This window comes from Nanorana parkeri, unplaced genomic scaffold (assembly GCF_000935625.1).
Source record: "Nanorana parkeri isolate BGI_ZX_2015 unplaced genomic scaffold, ASM93562v1 scaffold494, whole genome shotgun sequence".
Classification (NCBI taxonomy): domain Eukaryota; kingdom Metazoa; phylum Chordata; class Amphibia; order Anura; family Dicroglossidae; genus Nanorana; species Nanorana parkeri.
The window spans coordinates 709185-721776 of record NW_017306762.1 but is presented as its reverse complement, the minus strand read 5'-3'; the positions used below and the strand labels follow the sequence as shown (position 1 = coordinate 721776).

At 40.5% G+C, this 12592-nt stretch overlaps 1 protein-coding gene across 3 annotated transcripts in view; it reads right to left on the bottom strand.

Moving 5' to 3' along the window:
* Window positions 1–12592, bottom strand: part of SPECC1 (sperm antigen with calponin homology and coiled-coil domains 1) — a 277393-nt gene that overhangs the window by 53322 nt on the left and 211479 nt on the right. For all 3 annotated transcript variants that reach the window (XM_018561037.1, XM_018561036.1, XM_018561038.1), the window contains one exon: window positions 7390–7540. In XM_018561037.1, coding sequence (XP_018416539.1) covers window positions 7390–7540 — 151 coding nt within the window. The remainder of the gene's footprint in view (window positions 1–7389; window positions 7541–12592) is intronic.

The window sequence follows — 12592 nt, the reverse complement described above, 5'->3', positions numbered from 1 at the left end:
TATGGTCGCCAGAGGTGTGCTACGAAATCCATGACTGCCTAGTGGTTTTCTTTTACCAACCAGCAGAATTTATTTTTACATGTTGGTTATATGTTTGGGAATATAGATCTTTGATTTTATTCAATAAATTGGACTAACGGGGACAATGTGCTCTACTCTTTTGCATTGTTGTTGACATACACTGTCTCTATCAGCCTCCACCCAAAGCAAAAATACATGTGTGTAAAGTACTCCTTTCAACTGTCCCTGACATTGATATTTTACCTAAAACATTGCATTAGAATTGTCTGAACCTAAAAGGAATTTAAAGTTATGTTCTAGAAAGTACCGAAATCACAGCTACAGAATGACAGTTGTCTCCCATCCCCATAACTGCCTGAGGTGTTCATAATATATTGCAAAGTCATCCAACGTCTTAATACATATTAATTTTCTCAGCAGGCACAAAAACTAGCATTTTCCTTGGGCAGGCATAAATAAAGATTCGATTAGATATTAGCCTGAACGAGGCACTGACTGATCTAATTATAAGAAGACATAGATAAAATGATCTTTTCACAAAGCATTATGTTGTCTTCTGCAGATGCTGCAAAGAGGAATGGAAAAATAAAAGATATAGGCAAGAAAAGCAGCCAGAGTTTACATGGAAGCCACTATCAGGGTCCTTTCTCAGAACTGAAATTCCAGCTTACGGGTACAAACTTGAGGGCTGAATCCCCCACTGGATTGCAATACGTTTTGGAGCCAAAGATCTCTGCACCTCTAGTGTCATTATGGGGGGGGGTTCCTCTCTACTCCCTTCCTTACATGACTGCGTGCAAACCTGGCGATTGACAGCTAAGCCCTGAGCACTGCATCCTGGGAGAAGGTCACATGCTCCCCTATACCAGAAAATACTGGATATCTCTCAGCACGGTCATAAACTAAAGCAGCGCCAGGGGAAGCTTAGCAAAAGGTAGTTTCAGCAGGTAGGAAGAGAGACAAATTCTTTTTAAATCAACAAAACCAGCTCTGGTAAACACAAGGCTGTACTTCTATAATACTCCACTATCCTTAGTACAATTATGGGAATGACCACCAGCAAATGGTCAATGGGTGTATTAGTAAAACGCTACTTTTTTACTCAAATAGACACAGCTGCTTTGCCTGCAGTTACATAGTTACATAGTTACATAGTATTTGAGGTTGAATAAAGACATATGTCCATCAAGTCCAACCCATTGTGTGTGTGTGTGGGTGTAAAGATCCTCGCGTCATCTCGTTTTTAGGAGTACTTGTACCCCTGTATATTACCGTTTCTCAGTATTGCCCAGAGTCTCCCCCACAACAATATCCTCAATTAACTCAGTTGAAATGCACCCTAATAGGACGTTCTGGGTCTATAAAAAAATGCAACGCAACTCAAACGTGGTCGAACACAGTCTAAGTACTGCCATGTGTACTGCTCAATGAAAATCAACAGGATTTTGCTGACCAGCATTTGATGCGCGTTCCAAATGCATGACAAGTGTAGGAGAACAATGCCAATTGAAAAAGGCCCTTATTGTAACATTAAATCTGAATTATATGATGACATTATAATATAAGACACCAAATCCTTATACCTTTCCTCTAATAAGGGTAATCTGCATCTTGCTGCTCAGTTGGAGTAGTTTTATAAATGGAACCTCCGTGTCCATTCAGGAATATAAATGTTGCTGCTGTTTATGTATTTTGAGGGTACTGACTCAAGGGATGTCATACTCATTCTTGCGTTACTACTTCCTGAGTCACTGACCGAAAACAAACATTCACCCAGTGAAGTATTAGCACACCTGATACAGGTATATATGTGTAGCAGCTTCATTCAATCTGAATGGCATTCCACATACACAGTAAGTTAAGACTCACTTGTATTGCTGTGCACCAGAACACACAGATGTAGTTACCCTTTGCATAGTGGTGTGTTGCATTGCCAAAAATAGTGCAGGTTCATTTTTTGTGCACTATAACGTGCTTTAAGTTACTAGCTTCCTCCCATCACCCTAAGCTCAGTATATAGGGAGCTACAGCTCGCGGTATACTGAGACGCCGCCGCTGAAGCGGATCCCGACAATTATGTCTGGATCCGCCCAACGGCGTGAGTAACAGCTGGCTCTGCCTATCTAGAGGCAGAGCAAGCTGTACCCGCCCCCTCCCCTGTCCCTTCTGCCAGTCAGCGCTGGCGGATCGTAGCGGGGGGAATCCAGCCCCTCCCCTGTCACGGCAGGGAGCTGTGACAGGATCGAGATGTGAGTGAACGCCGGTATGTGTTCGCGCACCTCCCAATCTATTGAGCCGACCTGTGACAGTCTCATTGTCACAGGTCGGCTAGAACTATGAGGTGAGTGAAAAGCACTCCTCATAGTTCTCCTTTAGGCTGGGTTCCCACCTAGGCGTTCAAAATATGCGTGTATGACGCGCGTTTTGGGGTGCATGTTTTAACCGCGATTTGCGGCCCTCAAAACGCGCATCAAACGCGCGTTTACGAGGGCTATCCGGCTGTATCCTAATGGATACGCGCGGAAATATGCCCCAAAGAAGCTCCTGTACTTCTTTGGGCGTAGGGCGTTTTTTTTCCAGCACGTTCCGACATGCTGAAATACGCCCAAGTGACAACCATGTCCATAGGAAATAATGGGATTTCATTTGCTGGGCGTTTAACAGCGCGTCGATCAGCGCTGTAAAACGCCCAGGTGTGAACCCGGCCTTAATGGCTCTAAAATTATTACTCTCACTCCGACATTTGCGGCAACATGCGTGTGTATGTCGGGGGCGGGACTTAAAAAATGTTTTAAAAAAAGAAATGTTATGCTTTTTAATTTTTTTTTATGAATCTTTCATTTTTGTATTACTTTTTTTTTTTTTACACACACAACTTTATTGCTATTATATGGGATAGCCAATTTACATGACAGGTCCTCTTTTTGGAGACATCAGGGGTCTCCAAGACCCCTAATGTCACCTAAGGACCTCCAGAAAAGCTGATGAAGCAGAGATCTGCTTCATCAGCGTCTCTAGCTGGAGAGTGACACTGAATGCAGGAAGTGATGTAATATACATCACTTCCTGCATTCGGGGACTGAGAGGAGATCAAAGGGAGTTTGTGTACTGAACTCCCTTTGATCTCCTGTCACAGAGCCGTGCCGATCCCGACCGCATCGGGCACAGCAGATCTCGGGACCGGCAACGGCAGTGACAGCTGCTGATACAAGTGATCGAGCGCTCGATCGCTTGACTGTAAAGCTCCCGGCCGGCCGTGTAATAACAACGGCCGGCCGGGAAGCTGCTTGTCGGGCTCCACCGTCCTCTCGTCACAGACGAGCAGACGAGTGAATTTTTCAAGCCCTGGATATAAATCTATATACACAGTATATCTAAACAGCATTTACTAACCTGTTACCACATTCTGGACCAGGGTGGGTGTGGGGCATACAGGAAGATCTAGATCAGTCAGGTTAGCCCAAGATTCAAGTGATGCCCTATTGTGTATGTCAAAGTGACAAATGTCTAAATTGTTTTAAACACAGTGCACACCATGGGAGAGAGTTAAACAATTAACGGTAGAACACATTCTATGCTGAATGAAAGTTCTCAAACTTTTCTCATCACTTGTTAGGATGATTGACTGCAAAGATCGATATGCCGCGAATATAGCAGAGGAGAAGAAAGTGACAGAATGGAGGCTATTGAGTGGAATTTCCCTTGCGTCACAAGCCTTGGGAAGCGAGCTCTTATTGAGAAGGAATTGAGTTCAAGTACAATGTGTGAAGTTAAAAGGTGCTTCGTGTCCATAAGTCCCTGGGGAGGAAATCTGTGCCTGACACAAAACAAATGACATTATTTATTTGGCAAGGTCAGAAGTGTGTGCAGAAATAAAAATGAGACTTTACGTCCATCGTGTACTAAGAGGCCTGAAGACACAGGCAGAATTGTAGGAAATGGAAACGGCCTTTCTGAAATTCCATTGAACCTCTGGTGTACCATCAAATGCTGTCCAGATGGACATAGTGACCGTGTTTCCCTGTGGCAGGATATAGCTTAGTGGAAGATGGACAGCTCTGTCAGGTTATACAGTAGACAGCCTCATGACTCTCTCTCTCTAAACAAACTTTAAACTCAAAACCTTACACATTATTATTAAAAGGAGAACTATGAGGTGAGTGCTTTTCACTCAGCCTCATAATCTGAGCCGACCTGTGACAATGAGACAGTCACAGGTCGGCTCAGTAGATCGGGAAGCGAGGGAACACATACCGGCGCTCGCTCACCTCTATTAGTCACTCAATATTTTCCTTATGTGTTGTCCCTTATATTTCTCAACTGAGTACATTATTGGCAGATGCTTTGCAACCTGTTCTGACAACAGGTATTTTCTGTATTGCTGGAACTTTAGAGAGATAAAACATAGGGAGATGTGCATGTATTGCATATAGTTTACTTTGTCCTGATACACACTTTAACAAACATATCTAAGATACTTAACAGTATTCTTTTTATTCCTAAAGAATGTACTCATGCCTGTCCATTTTTTTTAGCTACAACTAACCAAAATCATCCAATAGATTTCCTCTTCAGCTGTCTGCTCTTTAAAAGTGTGCCACGTGGGAGCAAGTTGTCCCCAACCACATACAAGATGTAAGCAGAGGAGGTGGGCAGTTTCTGAGGGACACTGCACAAGCTACGTGATCTATAATAAGTCTTGTGGACTAACTTAGTGTACTGTGCATAAGAGTCTGCCACAGACAGACTGGGTATCAACTCTTTAAAAGATGCATAACATCCATGTGAGATTTGGTTCATCTCCCGGAAAACCAGGAGAGAACCCAGAATAACAGGATTCAATATCAATGTCGCTTTTCTTTTTTAATCAACAACAGTTTTGTCCTGTGACTCTGCTGACTGCACCTCACTTAATGTGACACCATTCCTGTGGCTACCCCATCTAACGGTATTTGTGCCTCATTTTACGATCATTATTGCTCCCTCTCTCATGTTTTAATATTCTAGCAATCCCTAAAAACTCTGTGTAAAAATTGCCTTTACCCACCTTCACTTTCCCTTCATCGCTCATTTCCCCATTGGTTGAAATTATTATTTTTTAGCCAGAAGAAAATTAATTCCAGCAGGAAAGGTATGTATTTGTATTAAGCTAGACAGACTGGAAATCAGACTTTTGAAGATAAAATCAACGTTAACCATATAGGAAAACGTGGGACGATCAATGCATTCTACCATTATGTATACTTCAAACATAATTTGCCCAACTAGCCAAAAGGTGGAATAAACATTGTAGAAACAAAACAAAATTATTTTTAACAAACAGGGGATTATGAAGACATAGGGTTACCTGTCTTGTCTATCTCATTTATTCTACCGTTGAGAATGGATGGCTATGTAGAACATGGAAAGTTAATTGAAACAAATGCATGAGCAACAAGCCGTTTTAGTGTAATTTGGGAGGCAAAGTGTAGATTCCCATGTGCCACTTATATTATTATCAGTTTTAGCTCTTCTAATAACTGCTGTACACTTTGCCAATCACAGCAAATAAATGCAGCTCTCCTGGTCCCTTACTTCTATTTGAAAGGTAAAATCAATGGGCTTAGCTAATATGGCAAAGTAATGTGAAAATGTTAATAGACCATATATTCAAATCAGCTATAATCAGTTATTGTTATGTTCTAAACTAATGAAAAGTGAATTCAGGTTACTGTGAGTACATCACTATTGGTATTTGCATTGTTTTATTAAAGAGGAATTCCTCTATCAGGGGGTTTAAAAAAAAAAACCACAAATTACAGTTACAATATGTCTCTGGTACCCAGCACCTGTCTAAGCTGTTAGACTATCAGCCCTCTATCATGCAGGAAAGTGGCTTGGTCAGGATGGATGGAAAAATTAAAAAGGGGATTTTGCATTAAAAGCATTAATGACTTGTTACTATGAAAAGCTTCAAGAAAGGATTATCTAAATATGTAAATAAAGCAGAAAACCCATTAAAAAAACTTCTGCAAGACCAGGGTGTTTTAAAATCATTTTTAGATTAGTGATCTGAATCTAACCCTTTTTTTTACCAGCACATACCAGAACACATCAGCAGCAACAATCGCACATGTGCTTTTGATTTGCTACTCACTCATTGAATCAGATGGAATAAGTCTACATCCCGCCCCTCATGGCCATTCCTAATACAGCAGCTACTGGGGTCTGAGGTTACAAAAACATGATTTATACTGTACTTCAGACATCACAAAATGAGTATATAGTTTGTACTAAGAACTGGTAAAATCCAAGCTATAAGAAAACACCAGCTGGAGTCTTTCAGATTAAAACAAATCCTGTAAGTTAATGAGTTACTGTAACAGTAAGAGCACAAAAGAGGAGACTTGGCCAAAACAGAATTCTCCTACTTGTATAAATGGCATTATCCTGATCCTCAGAGTACAACTACATTCCGACTTCCATACAAATTCAACTTAAGAACAAACCTACAGTCCCTATCTTGTATGTAACCCGGGGACTGCCTGTACTGAACGAAGAATGATTGGACAATTGTACCCTGATGCTTAATTTTGTAATGCTCTTCTTCACAATAACGAGTAGATGGTACCGAAAACTGCAACTATTAACCTGTACACTAACTTCCTGCCCCTGTGCTTCCATTCCTTGATGTATTAAATGTAGCGGAGGTAGCAGTAAAATATTCCAGGCGGAAAAAAAGAAACTAGATTTTGGAGACACGAGTGAGAGTAACAAAGGCTTGAAATAGCAATCTAAATACTGTGATACATACAGACAGACAATTAATTTGAGCAGAATCATCTTTTCATGTATGGAACATAACTATGGGCCAACAGAAGACTGTATCAGTAGCGATTAGTCAGGTTGTAATATTTATTTATATTGTAGGCTGCGTTTATAAAGCAGAAATGATTGAGATAACACAGTGCTAACCATAACAGGCAGATTGCTCAATGTGGAACTACACCTTCTTATCCTTTACAGCCAAGGAAGGTGTCATCTTAGCCTCTATTTGGATTGCAGTTGCCATGGTGCTGCAAATGTCATCAGCTATAACACCAACCATTTGAGGGTTTTAAAGTTTAGTTTTGAGATGAAATAAGCACACTGGCAAAGGTTTGCATGCCTTGAAAGTAACGGTTTTCAGAAAACATTAAATTGGTGGATTCAGTTCCTCTTTAACTTGCACTGAAGAGTGGATCTGCATGTTGGGTACGCATATGACCCAAATAAGCAGATTCCCCTCCACGTGGCAAACTTGAGGCCACCCCATGGTATCTTTCATGTACAGTTCAATCAGCTGATCCAACAACTGCCATCTTACAGTCTTTGTGCACACTTTCATACCTGAGTTTGCTCTGAGGTGACACAGGGTCCATTGCAAAGGGTGAAGACGTTCTTGACCCAAAGCCCAATGCAGTATTGAGAGACTCCAAGGAGGGGCTCTTGCGGGGGAAACGGTCGGGAGTAAGCTCATCTCTTTGCCCGTTATGTTTATCTGTTGGTAGAAACATTATCTTCAGTATAGCAATATAGAAAAGAAACTGAACATATTGCAAGGATAAGTAATGTGTAAAAACAAAAACAAAAATTCTGCAAATGTATGGGTAACCATTATAGAAATTAAAATAAAAATTACAAAAACCTCAAGAAATACCTTAACTATAATAGTTATAATAGAGAAAAACAAATGGATTAATTGAGAACTGGGTTCATTGGGCAAAACTGTTTTACTTTAGATAAATTACAATTTAGCGATTCTCAGACATATGTGTGAGATAAGTACAGCAGCATGTTAGTTTTGTCTTAGGCTGGCTTCACACTTATATGTTTCTATTTACATGCTTTTTTATGAACGTTTTTATTGTGCTGTTTCTCAAATTATGAGCTTAGCATTGAGGGAGGAGTGAGAATAGCCTGCCATTTCCAACACATGATTCAAAAGCATGATTGCATCATTAAATCTGTCTCTGGCTACAAATGTTACGATGATGTTGGAGAGATCCAGAAAGCAGTCAGTTGGTAATCGTAACAATTGTCTGCTTTTAATATTCACCACGATTGACCATATTATTGCACAGAATTAACTCTAGTTTCCTCTTGATTAGAAAACAGGCATTGATATCTTAGGCCATTATGTATAAGTGTCCTTACTAAAAAAATTTACTTTTCCTTAACACAGTGGTGGACAAAGCCATCAAAGGGCACCTGTGATGGAAGAAATATTTGGGTCCACTTCCATTACTGCCCAAGTGCAAACATTTCTTCGCTTTGATTTAGATAGAAGCATGCAGGTAAAAAGTAGCCTTTTTGGTACCCTAAACTCTTTTATTGTCCAGTATGCAGACAGTGTACACCACTCAGCTGCCAGCACTTGTCTTGTCTTAATGGTATCAAAGGGCCCCTGGATCTGTTCCAAAATTATGAATACTGGTTCAAGGACTGTTTTAAAGTGTAGGTCTGAACATTCGAATTGCCTGGTGATCATGCTAAGCCAAAGACCTTAAAAAAACTGATTACATCATTGAAATTTGGCCCGACTACAAATATTACCATAACACTGTACAGATCAGAAAGCAGACGGCTGGTAATTACTGTATATTGACTATTATCTGCTTTTATTATTCATATTAATTGACCGCATCCCTGCACAGTAGCAGCTGTAGTCTCCTCTATACTGTGTTGACAATTTTAACAGTTTCAGTTAGTGTTAAAGTGTACCTGTACTCAGATCAAAACAGTGGAACTAGCCAATAATGAGTGCATAAGAGATCCCTACGAGTGTCTCCCTTTTCTCCATAGGATAGGAGAAAGGACAACTTTTACATTTGGGTAAAGTTAAAGTTAAACCTTTCCCCTCCCACTCCACCTACTCCCCTGCTGTTGATACAGATGTGCATATTCATCCTGTCCACTGCCAGGCTTCTGATACTGTATGGCCCAATCACACTTAAGTGTCATACTGCATGTTATTGCAATGCATGTTAACATGCGAATCATAATGTGGTGAGTTGTGAATGTCACCCTAACACACTATTACAGTAGCTGGCTAAGGAAGAGCACTGCTGCACACCAAAACACATATACATGCAATAAAAAAAGTCAGGTCCTTTTTTTAAAGCATTAAAGTGTGCTTAACACAAGTCATAGAGTAGATGGACCCTAAGGATTCTTGTGGTAGAGATCTAGCTGACTTTATTGTGAAGGCTGGATCAAATAAAAGGTAAAAAGGTGGCCTTTATACCAGTTTTCCATTTTTGCTAGTGAAGCAGACTTGCTCCATGATACTAAGTAAAGTGTATATATAACCAATGCATTTTTTAGTTTTGAACAGAGTAGAGAAAGGTTAAAAAGCCTGTATTTTTTTTGCCTTCTGTGCATCAGTGAGGATATTCATCCTTACTTCCTATCCCAGAGACAACAGGAAGTGAGGGGAAATTTCCCCTTATACATTGGAAGATTTTTTTGTCCATATGCACTCCAGTGACAAACGTAAAATTTTTGATTTTTTGTATCACTTTCTGTTCCGATGGTCTTCTGAGCAAACAAGAAGAGAAGGTAAATCTCATAAAAGCCTGACAGGGATTTTAAAACTTCCACTCCATCTAAAAAATAAATAAATAAATGCTGGATTAAGCTATAGATAAAAACGTAAAGTGTATGTACACCCAATCACTAAATCTCATATACTGTAAGCTTTACCTTGGTATTGTAATTTGTAAAGTATTTTTTTTAAATACTTTCATATCTTAAGCATTTATTTAAAAAGTACCTGATCTAATCATGAAGGTTTTTGTTCAGGTGCTTTCTTTTATAGGGTGACAATACACTACTATAACTGTCTCCAAACTGCACATTGGATTCTGATGGAGACTACAACCATGCACCATGGTTCCTCCGACCACTAAAAGACCCAGCAGTTATGTAGGGGTTGGAGGATGGAGTCAGAGAGCAGGATGGGGGCACAGGCATCCGCCACTCCTGAAAGTGTCGAATGTTGGAGACTGAAACGCTGAGGGGAGGTATGACGCAAGAGCCACCAAAGAGACAAGTATATGATTTCTTCTATTGTAGGGCACTGGCAGTTTTATAATTTTAGAGACCTGACACGGTCTCTTTAAACAGGCCAGGTAGAACTTACTAACCATTGTGCTATTGTTCTTAATAATTCACGGTAACTGTTTGTGGTATTTATACACAATAAGGACAAACCTTTCTTTCCAGTAATCAAACTATGTCTCTAAACCTATTCCTATCTGCAAAGTAGACATTACATTACACCATCACAAATAATGGATGTTCATGTATATATCTTAGCGGCTGGCTCCAGGATATCCTCTAAGCTTGTCGGGCACCTATCCCCTCCCTAATAAACAATTACACATTCATAAAATACAGAAAACACAGGAAAAGAACAGTTACTGAAATCAGCCTTGAAAAGATAGCAATATTTAAAGTGTATTTATCTCTTGATAAAAATACGCCAAAGCACAGAAGCCTCACAATGGTGGTCGCAACAAGATTAATTATTATCAGGAGGAAATTACATCTTCAGCTGCAGAAAACGTGATCAAGATGCAGTAATACTTCCAGTATTCCAGGAATACTACGGCATGTCTGCCATTGTTGTACATACAATAAATGATCCATTAGAACAGGCATACTTCATATTGCCAAAAAAGTCAAAATCCCCAGTAGAGATTCGGAGTCCCCTCCAAATCCTTTTCTTATTTTACAGGTGAGGACTCCAACTGTTAAACACTGTTAATATGATGGCAATAACTGAGTTCTACATATAACTGATTGTTAAAGAAGTGCACCATCAGGGGATTATAGCTAGCACCAGAAGGAGTAACGTGGTGGTTACCTTTAAAGCAGAACTGTAGTCTTTCTAGAGTTCATAAACATCTGTGTGAAGAAGCTCAACCTAATCAAATCAATATTAGCAATGTCTATATAGATCAGAAACCTTGTTAGCATTGGTATATACCTTGTTATATATATTTACAAACATATATATATATATAGTTGGGGTAGCCAATACTGGCCTAATCTATATTATTCTTACTGTAAATAGTGTGAAGCACAGTGGAGCCTTCTTTAAAGCAGAAGTTATCTTCATGTCTTACTTCTATTAAAAAACCCGAAAATAGCAGGTTATTTTGTATTTTAGGATAGGCATAACAATTTGATCATTCTGATAGCCTGGGCCAACTGTGCATCCAGAACCACTGGTTTACAGTACATCCTAATATTGTAGAACAATTTATTGCAAACTGCATACATTTGTTAAGGCGTGCTGAACAGCAATTTAAGACAATAGAAAAACCCCTCATACTTGCAACAGGCAATGCAAGAACTGAACGTACAATCTGGCTTAGTAGGACTTAAAGTAAAAAGTGTTCAACTAACCTAAACATCTTAAGAGAATTAAAGCCAAACATTTTTTGGCTTTACTTCTCTATTGGGTCAAAGGAGTACAGTTACTAATGTACTACTGTGACCCAAAGTCAGCAGATAGCGGGCTAATGCCCACAAAGAAAATACATAGTGATTTCTGGTATGGAGGAGCATGGAACTTGTCACTTACTCCATGTGACAGCACTTCATCACCAAGCAACGAAGTTATCACATAGAGAGGGTCAATACTTTTGCGTAAGCTATGACTTAGGAGACTCATAGCTTACACAGGGAAGCTTTTCATTCTCCTGGCAGCTAAGGGCTGGTGCAGACCCTGGCCGATCCAGGACGCGCGTCCCGTGACCGTGCACAATTGCACAGAGCGATTGCCACGTGGCCCCATTGATTTCAATGGGGTTACATCCATGTACTTTTTTTCTGACACACAATGCACAGCTGTTTTAGCCAGGATCATGTTCGTTTGCACGGGTGGAATCGCGGCGGGAAACCGCGCAATCGGCCCGGGGCGATTGGGGTGCCATTACAAAATAATGGCACTGCCAGCGCGATTGGCAGTGGTGGGCGAGCGTGACTGCATGGCAATCCGCGCAGTATCGTGCACAATTGCCGCGCAGTCACGAGTCGCGCAGGTGTAAACCTGGTCTAAATGGAGCAGTGTGGGAGTGAATCAAAGGTGAGTATGTGCTGTAGGGGAAGGGTAATTAAAGTGAACCTGTTTCTTTGACCTGCAGAGGTTCTTGATAAAGAAGGCTCTGTGATTTGCCTGTACATAATTTTTTCCTCCTCAACTACTCAACTGAGTGTTTGAGCCCCTGAACCCAGGGGCTTAGTAAATGCTTTCTCGAAAACCCATATGTTGTACTATGTAATGTGCACGCCTTTCTGACTTAAAAGGTCAAAAGGTGGAATGTGAGAGCCTTTTATCCATGAGACAATTTTTGTATACTAAATGGGGCAAGTAAGGAAAAGAAAAACATTTAAAGTGACACTAAACTCAGGAGTTAAATTCTAAAAATGCATTCAGGTACCTTAACTATTAACTGCCTCCGGGCCGGCCGTAGTAGAAAAACGGCCGGCCCGGAGCTCTCTAGATCTGAGCGGGCGTCTCTAGACGTCCGCTCAGACACGC